General features: G+C 37.4%; 1 protein-coding gene and 2 pseudogenes across 2 annotated transcripts; 2 read left to right on the plus strand and 1 right to left on the minus strand.

Moving 5' to 3' along the window:
- Positions 1-6,148: 6,148 nt before the first annotated feature.
- LOC149208134 (uncharacterized) lies at positions 6,149-20,643 on the plus strand (annotated as a pseudogene).
- On the plus strand, positions 11,037-13,323 carry LOC149208135 (uncharacterized; annotated as a pseudogene).
- LOC149208136 (WAT1-related protein At1g21890-like) lies at positions 13,488-18,611 on the minus strand. Of its 2 annotated transcripts, XM_089395936.1 has the most exons (9): positions 18,336-18,611; positions 18,154-18,216; positions 17,944-18,060; positions 17,561-17,765; positions 17,295-17,453; positions 16,939-17,090; positions 16,625-16,852; positions 15,230-15,292; positions 15,020-15,136 (listed from the first exon to the last, which is right to left on the minus strand). In XM_089395936.1, the coding sequence occupies exons 1-7, from the start codon at positions 18,518-18,520 to the stop codon at positions 16,681-16,683; spliced, it is 1,053 nt and encodes a 350-aa protein (XP_089252062.1). In that variant the 5' UTR covers positions 18,521-18,611; the 3' UTR covers positions 15,020-15,136; positions 15,230-15,292; positions 16,625-16,680. The 2 variants fall into 2 exon arrangements, with proteins under 2 accessions (XP_089252063.1, XP_089252062.1); XM_089395937.1 differs by lacking the exons at positions 16,625-16,852; positions 16,939-17,090; positions 17,295-17,453; ... (2 more) ...; positions 18,154-18,216; positions 18,336-18,611 and adding exons at positions 13,488-13,929; positions 14,016-14,167; positions 14,372-14,530; positions 14,637-14,841; positions 15,412-15,611.
- Positions 20,644-21,637: the final 994 nt, after the last annotated feature.

A 21,637-nucleotide genomic window follows, 5' to 3' on the forward strand; every position in this document is an offset into this window, starting at 1 on the left:
TTTGTCAATTTGCTACTCCAAATCTTATTATTATTCTTATCCTCTGTTGGAAGGTTCACCTGTGGCCTATATGTGGTCGACTGCTAGAAGTTCCCATGGAGAAGAGAAGTGAGTTAATCGAATTAGTGTGTTACATGATAATTTCACCTAATAGAAGTAGGATAATTTTAATGCAGTATATTAACTTAGAATCTACCCAGAAGAAGACATGTGTGTAAATGTGCAAATGGCAATGAAAGAAAATATATCAGATTCCTACGCACACATAAAATTAATGTATAAGATTTCAAATAATAAGCTCTAGGAGATTCACCTAATCCCTCATGGGTCGGTGTAGTGTGTTGGGTTCGATGCCAGAGATCCCACTTCCACTTGAAGAGCTTGCTCCTAGCTATCATGATCCACTAAATTTGCACACATGCACCAACAATAAAAGTAAACATGCCTTCCACAGAGGGTAGATTAGCATAAAAGAAAATAAATGAACACATAATTCAAACAACATATAAGAGAAAGGAACCATGAACTTTCATTAATAAACAATGGAAAATACACAATATAATATACCCAAGCAATGAGCTCCTCTCCTCCAACATGTAGCATGGCATCCTTCTCCCATTGCAGCAGAGCTCTTTTGCTATAATATGGATCTTAGATCTATCCGCCTTTCCTCTTGGTGATATTATATAGTTTCATTATATCATTCAGGAGAATGTATCTAGACACCTAGAGGGTTGAGAAGTTAGGAAACTTCTACAATAATGGACCCCTAGCCAACTCATACATAAGTGGGTCAAGTTGATCTCCTTGGGAATGATAAAATCTAGAAACCTTTTTCTCAATTATGAGATTTTTCTCAATTGTCTCAATTATGAAATTATTATTATCTCATAATTATAAATTTTTGACAAAATATTTATGAGAAATTACTTAATTATGTAATTCCACCCTTTTAACATGGAATAAATCCCACAAAAGTAAAAGCAAAGGTGAAAGGGGATGCATTCTAGCTAGCAACTGAGGATAATTTAACTTAGGTCTCCCTCACTATAATGGAGTGGCAAATAACGTTATAATAGATGCCCCCTAATGCATGAGGTCATAAGAGAAACTGGTGGTAGAAATGCATTATAACAAAAATCAAAGCTTAAAATGGGAGGAAGGAGACAAAATTATGAAGATGGATTAGAGAAAACCAAATGTTGGAGTCTCAACTATGTTGATAACATCCCCGATATGAGCATACCCATGCTCGGTCATTAAGAGAAACTGAACATGGATACCAAACATACACTGCATATCCATGAAATGAAATGCTAACACATGGCCATGAACAATACACAGTGGATCCATGTGACCAATCAAAAAGACCATAACCACCAACAAATATAGTGTGGATCTATGTCATAATATATATGAGTAGGACTATGGACAGATAACAGAGAAGGTACCCCAGAGTAGTCCTCAAAGTACATAAATGATACATAACTCCAACGCAACCTAGGAAGGGTGTCATATAAAGGAGAAATGTCCCTAACCCGAGGTCTTTTACACAACCCCAATGGTATGAATCTACAACATGTGAATAGATGTTCTAATGTCGAGCATGGTATGAACCGCTTGATTATTAGTCAATGAAGTTTATCATTAAAAAACACAAGGGGAACCGCCCATAATAAAAATGTCCCCCAAGGTACCTAGTACAATCCATTAAGTGTGAATAGATGAGCTGACATTGAACACTAATGGACTCGACTGATAAAGAGTTAATGACGAAAACCCATTATCGATTATGAGGAAGCCTGCCACTAAGAACTGCAAGCTCCAAGGAACTAATGGTTCCTATATCAAACTCCTGGATAATGAGATGAAGTCGATAAAAGAAGATATGTTAAAGGAGGGCCTTGATGTAGCACCCATCAGCCAACACATAAAAAACTAAGAGATGATGTGAATCGATGAAGTCATGATATGATGAAGTACAACTGACATGGGGATGGATGACACAAAAATGTTAAAAAGGAATGCAAATGGCTAACATAGTACGAGACTTCCCTTGAACACATAACGACATGATACAAAATTGACTTAGCAGCATTACTAAGGAGCATCATGTGATAATATGCAACAACACATGAGGCATTGAAGGACACTCAATAGTGACTGAAAGAGAAATCAACCAGAGGAGTAGAAAAACTCATATGTATGGTATAGATCCTAGGTAAACTAAAAACCAACTATGAGACAATGACTCAAATAGGTTCCATTTTCAAGGGTGATGCGATTGATGCTTCCATTTTGACAACTAACATGAATAAATGATTTTTTTTTGGTCAATTTAATGTTCTTAAATTGCAAGCATAAATTATCGACCAGAGTTGGTAAACTTATGAAGTGCAGGTGCACTATATATGCTAGAATCCTATTATTTCATTTGTAAGATGATGGTTATGTTTGTTTTGAGATTTTTGTTGTTATCTAGATTCCTATTAGAGTTAGATTTCTACAAATTAATACGTGGAAGTTAAGCTACTGTTAGAATAAGTGGGAGTTAAACTATTGTTAGATTAATCTACTAGGTCATATCTATTTGAGTATCATTCTAAAATATCTTATGTTATTCATCCTAAAATTATGATCCTATCTAAACACCTTGCTGCTATGAAACAGAGTATTTGAAATTCAAATTATTCTAATGATCCTTCAAAATCTTGTCTACAAAATATATATACAAATTCTGATTTTAAAGAGCATGAAAGAAATCTCTAATTGCAGACTACAGAGTAGATACAAGTTCTAATTCTAAAAAGCATGAAAATACTAATTGTAATGAAGCAAAAAATGTTGAAGAACTAAATCATTAAATGACTGTAAGAATAAACAAAATAATGAAATGGTAAATGAAATAACTGAGTTATAATGAAATAATGAAAACAACGAAGTAAGGAAACTAAACTAGAATGCAGTGATAATGCGATAACAGAAAGCGATTAAATGAAAACAATATAAAACGATGAAATGAAATAAACTAAAACCTTGACTGTTTGTAGGGGCCCTCCGCATCCAGTAGGTGTAAATCACACTCACATACACATCGAATCACAGAAAGGTAACTTTCATTAATACGAGAAAAAAGGTCTGTTTCACAATTCTTCAACAATTAACTATTACTTCCTCCCTTGGTATCGTTTACAGAGGATACATACTTATATATAAAATGTGTGCTCAACAGTTTGAGACTTCTATGCCTACAGGTCTGTTGATCAATCCTTATTCAAATTTGAAACTAAATAGAAAAAGTGTTATCTCGTTGATTTTCTATTTGGAAAGAAAATCGAAGAAACGTGATGCATTCAGACTTCTACTACTACGTGTTTGACCCATGCCTTTGACCATGCCACTGTGTGATTCCTTCAGTGAATTGGCTTGAGCGAATAGGAGGAGATCCATGAGGGGATCAATCCTCAACTACCCATGTTCTTATTTGCTTCATTGGCGCACCAGAACCCTGCAAACCATGGATGTAGCTATAGATTTATAAAATAACTGCATAATCATGTTAATTCCGTAGCTAATGCAATATTTAACATAACAATAAGGAACACTAACGAATATGAAAAATAAGACATGTAAGAGTATTTACCTTATCCAAATCTATGATTTACTACTTTTATTGAGTTGATAGTGAAGATGAAAAAGAGGAAAATGGAGGAAAAAGGGTGTCAAAACAAAACAGTTATGGAACTCTACAATTCCCTTTTCTTTTTCTATTTTTAGCCTCCTTCATGGTTTAATGAGAATGAAAGAGAATACAGGTGAGCTCAATAGGTTCCTTTTTCATAAGTTTTAATGAGGCCAAAAAGGAGATAAAAGTAAACTCATACCCTTCTCATGGTTTAACGAGCTTTGAGAATGGAAAAGAGATCACTCACTAACTTTCAATTTAGTTAACGAGTAGGGAAAGACAAAAATAACTTGACATTTTCATATACATTTTACGAGCATTAAAATATAGAAAAAAGGAGCTCAGGGTTTTTATTATTTAACGAGCATGAAAACAAGGCCAAAATGAAGCTTGTCCTAGAGGAATGAGTGGTATAAGAGTGGAAACTAGTTCTGGTATGGTGGAAATTCTCAAAGCATAAGAAGGTAGAGAGGTTGGAAAAGAAGACCACTCATCATAACAAATTTTCCAAGAAAGTGTAAGAACAACAAGTGAAAGCAAGCGGTAGGCCAAGTAGAGGATGACTATGGCGGTGAAATGAAACCAATGCTTATTAGCATGAAAATAGTAGGCTAAAAAGATACAATAGTCACAAGGTCTATAAAGTGTGGAATCTTCCCAAGGTAAGGGAAAAATATGGCGAAGAAGTGTAAAATGAGGCTCAAATTCTAATTCATGGTGGATCAAAATGAGGGATTCCAAAAAGAGAGTAAATGAGACATTGCAATTACACAAACACAGCTAAGAGGTGCTAAACTAGGGCATCCATGTATATGTAAGCTCTACCACCAAGTTATGACGTGCATAAAAGAGAGATGCTAATGTCACAACTTGATGGAGTCAAATTTAAGGCGCAATGAAACTGGTACTGACAATGAATAATGCAAGGGAGATGGCAATATGTGACTTACCCCTACATGCCAAGTTCAATAGAAATGCACCTAAGGTCTAATGGTTCTTACAATATAACTGTCACCTAATCCTGTAAAAACCATCTAGAAAAACCATACCCTTAGTTAAATTACATAATGAAAGAAATAAAAACATGGATTAGGAAAAAAAAGGACCATAAATTTTTGCTTTATTAATTTTTATAATTTTTTGGATTTTTCGGCATATACAATGTATGAGAAAAGTGCTTGCATCACACACCAAACCAAAAAGATATAAAGCACCACACACATTGCTATGTAAAACATGTACAAGCATAACTCATTCTAATAGGTCACGTCAAGGTGTGCCCACTGTTGGGAACAAGACATGGATTCCCATACATGAACTCATGGAGTTGAGGTGCCATATGGTGCACCATGATGGAGCCATGCCACAAAGAGATGAATTGCTTGATTTTAAAGGTTGATGATGTCAAGGAAAACCTAAAACCATAGCATTATCAAGAATGACTTGAGGACATACAAAGTGATTGTAATTGTGAGCTAGTGTAGCTCCTTGACCAAGACTGTCAAGACATATAGGGGGTATAAGACACTTTTCGGTGGGTGAAGATGAGTTGGAAAATTCATTGGCAATTTTAGTACTAGAAAACGAAGACTTGACTCAGTCCATGGGTGGCACTTCCAAGTATGTCTAAGGAGACGTCCCCTAGGTCGATTCAATATTATGTTTGCCAATCTCTACCTCTCCCAATTTGGGGATACTAGAGGCATGAAGAGGCATAATCTCCATAAGATGAGTAATAGGTGAAGCTATGACTTCCAAGATAACTTTTTGAGAAGAAGATTAATCATCAATGGAGTCACATGGAAGAGGCGAAGTGATAACCCATGTGGGCAAAGGACCAAATGATATTCCATATTGCGATGGATTTTCTCACCAACATCAAGAGGAACTAATGAGACTGTCGAGGATGTAATCCCTTCCACTAAATGTGGTGTATGCTAACCATGCAGATCTTCATCTATAGAAGAAGACACCACCCAAGGGTTAGGAGACCTATGGGGTCCATAGGTGACAAAAGAGATCATGTGTAGAGGAGTAGTGGTAGAAGAAGAAAGAATGTTGGGTAGGGGTATAGGAAACACTCTGGTAAGAGATAAATTTTTAAACAATCCTACCCCAACACTCTCATAGTTGTCAGGGTTATATCCAACAAATGGCATAGTATTTCACGTACGGGTAGGCTTGGTTGATGATATACAGTAATCTAGATGATATATCATGACAATATTTCCTCCATGGGGAAATCGAAGCACATGAAACACCAAAGACACAATAGAACACATGGCATAAAACCATCTAGGTCCAAGGATCAAATTATTATCTAATGGTGCATCTATAACTTCAACATCAACATAGGTAGGAAGAACCCCCTGAGGCATAAAATGGTGTCCATTAAAGGCTTATAGAGTGGTACTAGACTTAGCAAGTGCTGGGGACCCAAGAAATTTCCAATATTATGCTAACATGATGTAAGTGTAAGACCCTTCATCCACCAAAGTACGGTATATGTCACGATTAAAGACACATCGAGATCTAAAAGGCAACCTGATGGGAGAGTTTATAACGAGGAACATCAACATTGAAGGTGATCAAACTAGAGTCTAAGGGATACACCCCTCTGATAGCAGTCAACAACGCTTTTTGTTGTTTAGGGAATCTATGAAAAACCTCCATGGTAGACATGACACATGGTGCTTGGGAAAGGTCCTTAACGATATTGTAATGTTGGGAAACCCATGCATTGGGATTGTGTGTTGACCTCTGGATAACACCCTTAGGGGGACGATATACTAGATCTACAATCTTATTTAACGTAAGAGGTTGATCCAGGTGGATATTGGTGGTCACTCACCTATTCCACTTGGAACCCCAACACTATTTCCTTTCAATTTCCTTAATTCTAGCACAACTTTCTATTTTTGGTAGTTTTTCAGGTCCTAAACTTTTGGAGCCATTTTGAGGCCCTAAACAACATTGTTTTGAAAAACATGCAAAGCCCATGGCTCATGAGCAAGGGCTTGTCGGGAAAATTTGATTCCTCAGATAGATATTTCTATCAAGGTATCATGTACACCAAATGGAGATCATATGGCCGAATTATGACCTCAGGAAGTTGGTGTTCTAGCTAATCCCAATGGGGCTTCCAAACTTTTGGCGGTTCATCTCCTAGGGTTAGGTTTTTGGATGTCTAGGGTTTTCCATTGTTATTAATAATAAAAAGGCCTTCAAGCATCATTATAACATTATTCAGTAGGCATGTAGTCGTCACATCTCTTCTCAAGGATAAGCTTCCATTGCCCGAGCTAGTTTATTTCTGTTATGAATGTAAATAGTTTGATTGTTTGTTAATAATGAATTGAAGTTCAGTTTTCATTGTAGCTATGCATTTCTATTTAAGTCTGTATTTCATTTCATTCCTACATAAATTTGGATCAATGGTATCATAGCGGTCTTCTCTTTCTCTGTTTTTCTATGCATGTCCCCAACAAGGTTAGGGTATAAGGAGTTAAGACTTGAACTGGTTGAACCCTTGCAAGACTGGTCATCCCAACCCTAAAGGCCTCCCATGGAAAAAGAAAATAAAGACAAGGGAGCAAGAGATCCGTTCAAAATATTGCTCGAAGAATCCCTTAAGCAACAAATGAACGAGATGATGGATATCTTCTCTTAGATCCTTCAGCGGGGATCAGTGGGCAAACTATCTTCATCCGGAAGCCAGATCGGAGGTGCCACTCCCTTTAAGGTACAAGTGAACTTTGACAATCCTATATTTGAAGTCCAAATAGATGCAGATTCCATAGATAAATGGTTAAATCTGTTGGAAGGATATTTTTTGGTTCATTCCAATAAGGAAAATATTCCTTTTTCACTCCTCAAAGTCACCCCCCACGTCAAGGACTAGTGGGAAACTAATTGTGAGCAAAGGGACAAGAAGGAACCCTCACTGATTTCAATCGTGCCCACTTGGAATTATTTCTGAGATGTCGTTAAAATATTACCCTATCAGGAGCTATGAAGATAAGTACATAAAATGGACCATATTGTGGTAGGGAAGGGACCAAGGCGTGTTGGAGTTCACAAATATTTTTGATACCCTTTGCACGAAGTTGGGTATCAAGGATTTTGAGCAGCATCTAGTACTCAAGTACCATGGTTGTCTACACAAATACATATAGGAAAAGATTGATTTCCTAGACATATCCCCACTTGGCATCACATACTGATATGTTGTCAAGATCAAACATAAATTTTGACAGAAGAAGCGAGACTTTTGATCTGCGAATATGAAGCAAGGAAAATGCACTCCCAAACCACAGAACAAAGGACAAAGCCAAGGCGGGGTTACCAAGGACAACCCATCGAATCTGCAAGAAACTAATAACACCACAAAGATGAAGATGAACACAAAAAATCCGTGTGAGTTCCACAAGATCCACACTCACAACACGAGTGTCATGCCAAGCAGTCACTGGATGAGAAAGTCCAATATCTAGGTTACATCATTGATGAGAAAGGCATGGATGTGGATCCGGCTAAGATTCAATTCATTCAATATTGGTCAATCCTGACCACTCTAACAGAGCTTCACAATTTTTTTGGCCTTGTCAATTTTTATCGAAGGTTCATGTTGGGCTTCTCACATTTCACTTGGCCTTTGAACTTACCAAGGGCGGAGAAAAAACCATTTTTTCCTAGTCCTCGTCCCAAACTAAGGCATTCATGGAGCTGAAGCACCACCTTTTCTTTGCACCAGTACTCACATTGCTAAACCTGCAACGACCATTTTAAATTGACATAGACTATGCTATTGACGCAGTTCTCAACTAGAAAGGGCATCTGGTGGCCTGTCATAATGAGAGACTATGATACAATTTGGAAATAACCCACCTATGATAAAGAGATGTATTATATCGTGCATGCTTGATGATAATGGAAACATTACATTTTGGGGAAGGATACGGTCATCCACACAAATCACTGACCTCTTCAGTTTATACATACACAAGGGAAGTTGTAGAATAATCGCCATCAGAAGTGGTCCACATATCTACAACAATTCCATTTGAACATTAAATACAAGAAGGGCAACACCAATTATGTTGCATATTGCCTCATTTGGCTCTAGGTTGCAGCACTAATCATTGTTCTCAACTCTTGTGGCCATGAGACCTCTAAATGGCCACAACTATACAAAAATGATCCAGAGTTCGCCACCACATACCATATGCTAGTAGATGGAAAGTAAGTACTAGACTTCCACCTCCAAGATGCATTATTATGCTACCTAGGCCACCTTTTTGTTCCTTCAAGCAAGCGTGCCAAGAAGATTTGGGAGGCATACTACAGTCGAGTCGCAAGATACTTTGGTGTGTAGAAAACTGTAGCAGTACTGCAAAAGTATTTTTCTTGGTCCAATCCTTGACATGATGTTAGAAAATATATTAAATCTCGCACAACTTGTGTCATCTCCAACTCAACCATCAAGAAACAAGGTTTGTACACTCCTCTGCCTACTGCCAGCCAACCCTAGGAATCCATATCCATGGAATCTTTTTGGCCTCCCCTCTACCAAGCATGTTAATGATTGTTCATTTGTGGCCGTGTATAGATTTTCTAAGATGGTTGTATTGGCGGTGTGTAAGAAGAGTATCACAGTACAGGACATTTCCAAACTCTTCTTTGAATGAGTGGGGGTACATTTTGGAATCCCTAATACCATTATATTTGATCGGGATATCATGTTCCTAATCACATTTTGGTCGAGTCTTTGGTCATTATTAGACACCAAGCTCTGTTGTCACTAATTTGACCCCAATTAGATCTTGGCTCCTTTTGACAGTTTTGCCTTGTGCCTCCTCTCATATTCTCATAATCGAAAATTGCTTCTTTGAATTTTCTTATTTACCCTGCATTAAATTTATCATTATAATATTCATTGTAACTCGTAAAAAAAATATTATATTAAATAAAAAATTAAAATCTTAATTTTGAATTAATAACCACAATTATAAATTACAATTATTATTATAATAATTTAAAATTAAAATTTAAAATTTAATTTACTTAACTAAGAATTAAAAAAATTTATTCAATAATTACAAAATAAATAAATGATAATTAAAAAATAAGTAAGCAAATTACAATTTAAATTAATTAATAAAACAAATAATTATTAAATAACATATAAACAAATAAACTCTTAATATATTACCCTAGCCTCACTCCCTCATCCAACTCATGTTTCATAAAAGCCAAAGGAAAATAATTAAAAATCCTTAAGATATGGTGTGTTCATTGTTTAAGAAAAGCATGGAATTAATAAACTTAGAAGGCACTTTTTAGAAGTTCATATGTTATATACTCTTGTCCAATAGCCTTCCACGTGAAGACCAACTGAGGAAACACCACGTGCCTTTAAAAAACAAATCAAAGAAACTCTTCGACTTGTCAAGGAGACTAAACGAATAATATGAGATGCATTAAGCTCATAGGGCCATTAACTAGCATTTGCCCCAGATGTTGCAAAGAAAACGCCGTAAGGCATAAAGTGCGGAAATCCATTATGTATAGTCTCTAGAGAAATCACAATGTTTCCATGAAGAGTTTCAATGATTGGTAGAAAAGATAAACATCAAACCACACGAAAAGAGTCATAGTCCAGGAACGATGTGGATACACTCCAGATAAACATATTTCAGAATTTATGTGTTAGATGCGACACTAAAAGAGAGTCATAGTCGAGGAAAGATGCAGATATATTCACAATAAACATTATTTCAGAATGATATACTCCCAATAAACACTATTTCAAAATTTCTTGTGTTCGATGCGATAGTACATTCGATTTCTTTGAAGGTTTTCTATGTTATGTGACGTACTGAACATAACAATTGAAAGGAATGGTCAGTAGGAGCTTTCTTTCCACCCTCCGACCTCCTCCATTTCCTCACAGCAATCTTCTTCTTCCTGCAATTTCCAATGACCATAATATGAAAAAACATATTTAAGTTCATAGAATTGAAGTAATTTGATGGGAATTTATATGAAAAAACACAATTACATGTTAGGCTTATGGAATCGAAATTAATTTGATAATAAATTCTGGGAATATTTTAGAATTTGAGAATATGATAGAATCTACCTGGTCAATTTGTTTGACCTGTTTCACCTTAATCTTATTTGTAATCTCTCTAAGATTCTCATATTCTACAATATTCATGGATCTTGAATCTACTCAAAACCTACCATATTCATGGATCCATGAAATTCTAGAAAAGTATTTAACTTTAAAGTTTAAACTTAGATGGGGCATCCAACAATAGCAATGATGCCCCTAGCCAAGATGGGATAGTGGAGATGTTTAGAGATCCATCTCTTAAAACTAGGTCTGGGGATCGCCAATCAGCAATGGCCAGAATGAACAGAAAAAACCCTTCAGCCAGGGACCTAGATGAGAGGTTTTTGAAAATCCTGAAGATTTTCAAGTGGGGACCTGATGCTGAAAAGGCCATAGAAGTCCTACTGCTGAAGGTGGATCACAGATTGGTTAGGGAGGTTTTGAGCTTGATGTAGAAATTGGTGTAAAGTTACAGTTTTTCAAGTGGGCTGCCAAGAAAAAGAATTTCAAGCATGATTCCACCACATATATTCCCCTTATCCGTTGCTTAGCGCAGGCGGGACTAGTGGGGGAAATGTGGCAGACAGTGCAAAATATGGTGAAAAGTGACTGTAGCATGAATCCTAGCATATTGTCTGAAATTATTAGGATACTATGCAAGATAAAGATGGTGGAAAAGGCCCTTTCCATATTTTATCTCATCAAGACAGAGAAGTGCAAACCCAATGTTTATGCTTATAATTGCATGTTTAGTGTGTTGATGAAGGCAAATTGTCATGATAAGGTGCAAGAGCTTTACAGTGAAATGTTCAATGAAGGGAAATGTTTTCCCGATACGGTAACTTATACTATGCTCATCTCCAACTTTGGGAAACTTGGAGATGTGGACTCTGCGATTAAGCTTTTTGAAAAAATGAAGGAGAATGGTCTGCAACCTAGTGCGAAGATCTATACGATCCTGGTTGGAAGTTTGTTTAAATCAAACAGATGCATAGAGGCCTTGAAGTTGTTCCAGGAAATGAAGGATACACGTTGTACACCGAATGTGTTTACATACACTGAAGTAATAAATGGGCTAGGCAAAGCAGGGAGAGTCCAAGAGGCATACAGAATATTTCAAGATATGCAGAAAGATGGTTGCTCTCCCGATGTGGTCATGTTCAACAAACTGATCGATATCATGGGTGATGCAGGCCTACTTGATGATGCTCTGAAGCTATTTGGACAGATAGAAATTGTAGGATGCAATCCTACTGTGGTAACATATAACAGCGTCATGGAAGTTCTTTTAAAATCTAACAATCCATCGGAGGCGTTGCATTGGTTTGAGAGAATGAAAGGAAAAGGCATTGCTCCAAGTTCATTTACATATTCCATTCTAATTGTTGGTTTATGCAAGGCGAACAGATTGGAAAAGGCATTGATGCTTCTTGAAGAGATGGACGAGAAGGGCTTTCCGCCTTGCCCTGCTGCCTATTGTAGTTTGATTTATGCACTTGGTAAGGCACGCCGTTATGATGCGGCAGTGGAATTATTTAAGGAAATGAAAGAAAACAGCACTCCTTCCGGCTCAAGGCTCTATGCAGTGATGATTAAACACCTTGGTAAAGCAAGGCGTATTGATGCAGCCATTAAACTGTTTGAAGAAATGCAAAGTCAGGGATGTATTCCTGATGTGTATTCCTACAATGCATTAATGTCTGGCCTGGTAAGAGCAGCCATGGTTGATGAAGCTCATTCATGGCTTAAAAAAATGCAAGAATCCAATGAATTGTTGAAGCTTAGAGGCTAGGAACTAGCCAAGATCATGGGTAGGAGCTCTGAAGGCACTAAAAATGGGCCTAAAGGGAACCCCCTGTTTGTGGATCTTTGGTAGCCCATAGATTTCTCTGAGTTTGCGTGTATGAGGAAAAAGCGTTGTTAGATGGAGGGATCTATAGAAGAAAATTTAAGGACTTTAGTGACAAGATGGGTAATGGAATTGATGGGGTTTTTGGGCAGGATTTTATAGGAAGTAGAATGAAGAAGATCAAATAACTTAGATTTATAGTCAGAAGGGTTCATGATGAAGGTCGCATTACCTTTATCAGCCTTAAGGACAAGGACGTCAGGGTTATCATTAAAACACTTAATGGCTTGGAATTCATTTTTGGATAAACTGGGCTTGGGAGGTTTTGCCTTCATTAGAACTCTGTCACATTCTTGACGAACTTATTAAGCCTTATGAGACGCAAGACCACTCACAAAATTTGTCTTTTTTTTTAAATCATTTGTCAAACACTCACAAATATCGAAATTAAAATGCCCTCTACCAAAGGAATTATGTTACATCAAAGCCCACTCATCCAAAAAAAATTAGAAATAAAATTTCCAGAAAATTAGGAAATTATTTTTGAATTTACAAAAAACTTAGAATATTCAACATTTTCTAGAAAACTTTAATTAAAATTGCAAAGACTCACAAATACTTGAGTCAACAAAGTTTGACCACAATTAAAAAAAGATGCGTTAAAACCCACTTTACACTTAAACTCTACCATAAACACTGAACAACCTTTACACTTAAACTTTCCCTAAAACATTAGTTAAAATTACCATAAGTCCCAAAGTAATTAAAAATCAACAAACTTTAACCACAATTAAAAAAAAATACCTTAAAAGCCATTTTACACTTAAACTCTCCCATGCAAACAGTGAACAACCCTTTACACTTCGATTCTACAATGTGAACAATAAACAACCACTTTACACATCAATTCTACAATGTGACTGATGAACAATTAGTGGCTATGCTTCACCGGAAAAAATCATAAAAATATCACCAACAAGAATCCAAATGGTAACATGTTTACACTACTGGGATTCCCATGTAGGCGGTCTTGAAACTTTGTCAGGTTACCCTGGAGATTTGTGACCAGATTCTGTAAAATAGACTAATCAGAAATTTCTGTCGCCTCATTTTTCTAATAGTGGTTCCTTAATGCCAATGTTGCAATCACTGATGTTGTTATTGGATCCATCTGCAGCCTTCCGCGTTTCTGTGTTTCCCACGAAGTTGTCACCATCATTTGCCTTACCCCATAGTACACTATACAATCCTGCGATGATAAAAATGGTTCCCAACAAACTGCAAAATATGAAGAAGCTATTAGTAAAGCGGCTCAACCCAAGAACTTGGAAAAGACATGGCTGCAGTAATATGAGAGATCTGACCTTCCCAGATGATATTTGACATGAAGGATCAGGGGTTCTAATATTGCAACCAATATTGTTGACGTTGGATTGAACATTGCAGCAAAGATAGGTCCCTTTAGACGGATACAATAAGTTTGTACAAAGAATGCAAATGCAAAACAGAGTATTCCCTGCACCATGTTTAGAAACATAAAGCTGGGTTATTTTTATTTGAATGGTAAATTCTGAGAATATCTCAAATTTAAATGAATAAGACTAAATATATTTATAAAAATTACAATCTGCAATCTAATTAAGCTCAACAAACTAGAAATCCATAAACTAATTCATGAAAGAAAACATTTTAACAAAACAAAGATAGATCATATGCTAACAGAGTAGACGATGCTAAAAAGCTGTATGTCCCACTTTAGCTTCCAAGCAGATGCCTTTGGTTCAAAACATAAAGCCACCAAAGCACATTGTAAAGTTCCTTGCACCATCATTATAGCTGTTAATGAAAATTCAGCTGGATATTTCTGAACAACTGGAGCCTGTATTCAAAACAAGAACAACACAAAAATACACATATGTGATGTTTCCAATACTAAAAGATGATTGCCTCTTACGGTGTGCAAGCATGAAGAAAATTATAAGTACCTGAAATGTAAGCCACCCAGACCAAAACAAACAGCTAGAAAACAGCATTAAGGCCCCCAGTATCCATGTGTTATGAAGAACCCCACTAAGCCCCACGAGAACAGGGCCTTTGTAGAAGGTCATCAGCATTGCACCACCCACACACACAATGGTGCCTACAAGTTTTGCTTGGCCATATTTGTTCCTAATATCAACTTTCTCTATTCTGCACAACCCATGTTAATCAAACCAGACTGCATTGCACTGTAACTACCAAGAATCATTATCTTTATACTTTGATTGTCTGGATTGCTTTCATGAATCTGAGAAAACTAATCTTGGAGAGACAAATTGCAATTTTGTTTCTCTGTATGGAATTGGGATATATAAAAACAGATGAGTACCTAAATGTTGTGGCCATCACAAATGTGACAACAGGAATGAGATTTGTCGTTGCAGTAGCAAATGTGGCGGAAGTGTATTCCAGGCCTGCAAAGTACAAATTCTGAAATAGAGTGGTCCTGCAATAGTATTTTGACAATGTGGATTCACTGGCTAGTCAATTAATAAAGCAACAGAGTTTGCAGTTGCAGAAATTTTCACTACCTACTCACCCACAAAGTGCAAGAGCAAAAATCTGCCAGAAAATGGCACAGGTCATTGTTGGGCGTTTATTTCTGAAAGATAAGAAAATGTATTACATCAAAAAGAGCATATTTATCAAAACAGCTAAATTGGCGACCGCCATGAAAATCAAATCAAAATTCCATATTTACCCAAACATAATATTACGTACTTTTCAAGAAAATAAGCAAAAAGAGCAATGGCTACTGTAGCAACCACCAGCGTGTAGGCTACGAAGATAAAATGACTCATTCCATCATCCAGAGCAACTCTGGTAATGATATTCATGCCTGCAAGGCATGCTTGAACTGCAATCTGAGCTATGTGGGGTTTGAATTGGCCCAACCATCTAGCCATTATTTCTCTCCCGAGATTCAGATGCTACTGGTGCTACCCAGAAGCCCAGGAAAACCAGGAGAAACATCTCAAATATAGTATTCTTAACCAAACTAGAATTCAGTAAAATACGAGTTTACCTACTAGGATTACACACAACTACTTGAATTGAAGGTTAGGTGTCGTTCAAGTCGCAGAATAGGACTTTCAGTGGAATAGTAGACGCAACGACGAGTCGTGACGTTGGCAATGAGGGACTGGCTGTCGCACGAGTTTTTGTGCTTCCTGTGTATGACAATCAATCACCAACCTCGGACCTAGATGAGAGGTTTTTGAAAATCCTGAAGATTTTCAAGTGGGGACCTGATGCTGAAAAGGCCATAGAAGTCCTACTGCTGAAGGTGGATCACAGATTGGTTAGGGAGGTTTTGAGCTTGATGTAGAAATTGGTGTAAAGTTACAGTTTTTCAAGTGGGCTGCCAAGAAAAAGAATTTCAAGCATGATTCCACCACATATATGCCCCTTATCCGTTGCTTAGCGCAGGCGGGACTAGTGGGGGAAATGTGGCAGACAGTGCAAAAGATGGTGAAAAGTGACTGTAGCATGAATCCTAGCATATTGTCTGAAATTATTAGGATACTAGCCAAGATAAAGATGGTGGAAAAGGCCCTTTCCATATTTTATCTCATCAAGACAGAGAAGTGCAAACCCAATGTTTATGCTTATAATTGCATGTTTAGTGTGCTGATGAAGGCAAATTGTCATGATAAGGTGCAAGAGCTTTACAGTGAAATGTTCAATGAAGGGAAGCCATTTTACACTTAAACTCTCCCATGCAAACAGTGAACAACCCTTTACACTTCGATTCTACAATGTGAACAACAAACAACCACTTTACACATCAATTCTACAATGTGACTGATGAACAATTAGTGGCTATGCTTCACCGGAAAAAATCATAAAAATATCACCAACAAGAATCCAAATGGTAACATGTTTACACTACTGGGATTCCCATGTAGGCGGTCTTGAAACTTTCTCAGGTTACCCTGGAGATTTGTGACCAGATTCTGTAAAATAGACTAATCAGAAATTTTTGTCGCCTCATTTTTCTAATAGTGGTTCCTTAATGCCAATGTTGCAATCACTGATGTTGTTATTGGATCCATCTGCAGCCTTCCGCGTTTCTGTGTTTCCCACGAAGTTGTCACCATCATTTGCCTTACCCCATAGTACACTATACAATCCTGCGATGATAAAAATGGTTCCCAACAAACTGCAAAATATGCAGAAGCTATTAGTAAAGCGGCTCAACCCAAGAACTTGGAAAAGACATGGCTGCAGTAATATGAGAGATCTGACCTTCCCAGACGATATTTGACATGAAGGATCAGGGGTTCTAATATTGCAACCAATATTGTTGACGTTGGATTGAACATTGCAGCAAAGATAGGTCCCTTTAGACGGATACAATAAGTTTGTACAAAGAATGCAAATGCAAAACAGAGTATTCCCTGCACCATGTTTAGAAACATAAAGCTGGGTTATTTTTATTTGAATGGTAAATTCTGAGAATATCTCAAATTTAAATGAATAAGACTAAATATATTTATAAAAATTACAATCTGCAATCTAGTTAAGCTCAACAAACTAGAAATCCATAAACTAATTCATGAAAGAAAACATTTTAACAAAACAAAGATAGATCAGATGCTAACAGAGTAGACGATGCTAAAAAGCTGTATGTCCCACTTTAGCTTCCAAGCAGATGCCTTTGGTTCAAAACATAAAGCCACCAAAGCACATTGTACAGTTCCTTGCACCATCATTATAGCTGTTAATGAAAATTCAGCTGGATATTTCTGAACAACTGGAGCCTGTATTCAAAACAAGAACAACACAAAAATACACATATGTGATGTTTCCAATACTGAAAAGATGATTGCCTCTTACGGTGTGCAAGCATGAAGAAAATTATAAGTACCTGAAATGTAAGCCACCCAGACCAAAACAAACAGCTGGCAAACAGCATTAAGGCCCCCAGTATCCATGTGTTATGAAGAACCCCACTAAGCCCCACGAGAACAGGGCCTTTGTAGAAGGTCATCAGCATTGCACCACCCACACACACAATGGTGCCTACAACTTTTGCTTGGCCATATTTGTTCCTAATATCAACTTTCTCTATTCTGCACAACCCATGTTAATCAAACCAGACTACATTGCACTGTAACTACCAAGAATCATTATCTTTATACTTTGATTGTCTGGATTGCTTTCATGAATCTGAGAAAACTAATCTTGGAGAGACAAATTGCAATTTTGTTTCTCTGTATGGAATTGGGATACATAAAAACAGATGAGTACCTAAATGTTGTGGCCATCACAAATGTGACAACAGGAATGAGATTTGTCGTTGCAGTAGCAAATGTGGCGGAAGTGTATTCCAGGCCTGCAAAGTACAAATTCTGAAATAGAGTGGTCCTGCAATAGTATTTTGACAATGTGGATTCACTGGCTAGTCAATTAATAAAGCAATAGAGTTTGCAGTTGCAGAAATTTTCACTACCTACTCACCCACAAAGTGCAAGAGCAAAAATCTGCCAGAAAATGGCACAGGTCATTGCTGGGCGTTTATTTCTGAAAGATAAGAAAATGTATTACATCAAAAAGAGCATATTTATCAGAACAGCTAAATTGGCGACCGCCATGAAAATCAAATCAAAATTCCATATTTACCCAAACATAATATTACGTACTTTTCAAGAAAATAAGCAAAAAGAGCAATGGCTACTGTAGCAACCACCAGCGTGTAGGCTACGAAGATAAAATGACTCATTCCATCATCCAGAGCAACTCTGGTAATGATATTCATGCCTGCAAGGCATGCTTGAACTGCAATCTGAGCTATGTGGGGTTTGAATTGGCCCAACCAGCTAGCCATTATTTCTCTCCCGAGATTCAGATGCTACTGGTGCTACCCAGAAGCCCAGGAAAACCAGGAGAAACATCTCAAATATAGTATTCCTTAACCAAACTAGAATTCAGTAAAATACGAGTTTACCTACTAGGCTTACACACAACTACTTGAATTGAAGGTTAGGTGTCGTTCAAGTCGCAGAATAGGACTTTCAGTGGAATAGTAGACGCAACGACGAGTCGTGACGTTGGCAATGAGGGACTGGTTGTCGCACGAGTTTTTGTGCTTCCTATGTATGACAATCAATCACCAACCTCGGACCTAGATGAGAGGTTTTTGAAAATCCTGAAGATTTTCAAGTGGGGACCTGATGCTGAAAAGGCCATAGAAGTCCTACTGCTGAAGGTGGATCACAGATTGGTTAGGGAGGTTTTGAGCTTGATGTAGAAATTGGTGTGAAGTTACAGTTTTTCAAGTGGGCTGCCAAGAAAAAGAATTTCAAGCATGATTCCACCACATATATGCCCCTTATCCGTTGCTTAGCGCAGGCGGGACTAGTGGGGGAAATGTGGCAGACAGTGCAAAAGATGGTGAAAAGTGACTGTAGCATGAATCCTAGCATATTGTCTGAAATTATTAGGATACTAGGCAAGATAAAGATGGTGGAAAAGGCCCTTTCCATATTTTATCTCATCAAGACAGAGAAGTGCAAACCCAATGTTTATGCTTATAATTGCATGTTTAGTGTGCTGATGAAGGCAAATTGTCATGATAAGGTGCAAGAGCTTTACAGTGAAATGTTCAATGAAGGGAAATGTTTTCCCGATACGGTAACTTATACTATGCTCATCTCCAACTTTGGGAAACTTGGAGATGTGGATTCTGCGATTAAGCTTTTTGAAAAAATGAAGGAGAATGATCTGCAACCTAGTGCGAAGATCTATACGATCCTGGTTGGAAGTTTGTTTAAATCAAACAGATGCATAGAGGCCTTGAAGTTGTTCCAGGAAATGAAGGATACACGTTGTACACCGAATGTGTTTACATACACTGAAGTAATAAATGGGCTAGGCAAAGCAGGGAGAGTCCAAGAGGCATACATAATATTTCAAGATATGCAGAAAGATGGTTGCTCTCCCGATGTGGTCATGTTCAACAAACTGATCGATATCATGGGTGATGCAGGCCTACTTGATGATGCTCTGAAGCTATTTGGACAGATGGAAACTGTAGGATGCAATCCTACTGTGGTAACATATAACAGCGTCATGGAAGCTCTTTTAAAATCTAACAATCCATCGGAGGCGTTGCATTGGTTTGAGAGAATGAAAGGAAAAGGCATTGCTCCAAGTTCATTTACATATTCCATTCTAATTGCTGGTTTATGCAAGGCGAACAGATTGGAAAAGGCATTGATGCTTCTTGAAGAGATGGACGAGAAGGGCTTTCCGCCTTGCCCTGCTGCCTATTGTAGTTTGATTTATGCACTTGGTAAGGCACGCCGTTATGATGCGGCAGTGGAATTATTTAAGGAAATGAAAGAAAACAGCACTCCTTCCAGCTCAAGGCTCTATGCAGTGATGATTAAACACCTTGGTAAAGCAGGGCGTATTGATGCAGCCATTAAACTGTTTGAAGAAATGCAAAGTCAGGGATGTATTCCTGATGTGTATTCCTACAATGCATTAATGTCTGGCCTGGTAAGAGCAGCCATGGTTGATGAAGCTCATTCATGGCTTAAAAAAATGCAAGATCGAGGATGTAAACCTGATATTAGTAGCCATAATATAGTTTTGAATGGTTTGTCTAAGGCAGGTGGGCCGAGAAAATGAAAAATTCGGGGATTCAGCCAGATGTCGTATCTTACAACACAGTTCTTGGTGCACTTAGCAATGCGGGCATGTTTGATGAAGTAGTCAAATTAATGAAGGAAATGACTTCTAAAGGATTTTCGTATAATTTGATTACATATTCTTCAATATTAGAGGCTATGGGCAGAGTTGATGAAGACTGCAAACCATTCATTCAATAAGGAGGTCTTTTGATTGTCCTGTGCTTCCTGGTCAATAGTGATGGTTGCATTCGTGGCTTGGCTTTCTGGTTTCAGTGGGGATGATGGATTTCCTGAACGGTGAACCTCACGCAAAATGAGAGTTTCCTTGCCACTGTTTCATATGTCTGGAATATTACCATTTTTAATTTCTTTATCATCTTGATTATTACCAAAAACATGCAGGAATCATGTTCAGAGTAAGCTTCTTATACAAAATGGAATCTGTATTGTGGCCATTTTACACAGGTCATCCTGGTAAGCATATTTTGTTGTTTGCTTATTTTCTTGTCATCTGAGCAGCATTATCCTTCCTGTACTAATTAAAGTCCCCAACTATAAAAGATGCAACTCACAGAACCTAATGACGAAGTAAGAAAGGAAGACTAGACTGCATCCCTGGAAATAAACAACTCCTGTCTGAAATCAACAACCAACACAATCTAGAGAAATATTATTATATCAACCATCAAAAACACAGTCTGTACAGAATGGGAGTTGCAGTTAACCAAATGTTTTACAATGACTTACTTCCACATCATTAACTGATCATGTGTAATAGCACAGAAGATAAACGGTTATGTTGCTCTTTCTATAAGGCTTGGCCCGATTAGATTTGTATCAACTAGTTGAAAGGGTGATCACTTAATGAGGGTTTCTGTTATCATTAACCTACTCATCCTAATTGTTTCTTCTCGGGTAAGGTAGGTGCCCTACAAGCCTGGGTGGTCAAAGGTATCCATGGAGAAGGCTTATCAAAAGGGTAATTGCTTAACAAGGTTTGCTGGTATAGTTATCCTGCTTGGGTTAAACTTTAAAGCATAGCTAACATTTTTGGCTGAGACAGGCCAAAAAATTTGAAAATTTGTGAATAATTCAGTGTTGTATTATTCACTTCTAATTGGATCTGATCTGGTTGCAATACAGGCCAAAAATTTTGAAAATTTGTGAATAATTCAGTTTAGCTGTATTATTCAGTTCTAATTGGGTCTGATCTGGTTGCAGTATTGTTTACTATTGAAACTAAATCCCCAATTTTAACCTGAATTATGTTTCAAGTGTTAAATCCCTAAGCTCCTTGGTTGTGCCCA

Source organism: Pinus tabuliformis, chromosome 1_2 (genome assembly GCF_031772625.1).
Source record: "Pinus tabuliformis cultivar Carrire ecotype Pingquan chromosome 1_2, CPIR1, whole genome shotgun sequence".
Lineage (NCBI taxonomy): Eukaryota > Viridiplantae > Streptophyta > Pinopsida > Pinales > Pinaceae > Pinus > Pinus tabuliformis.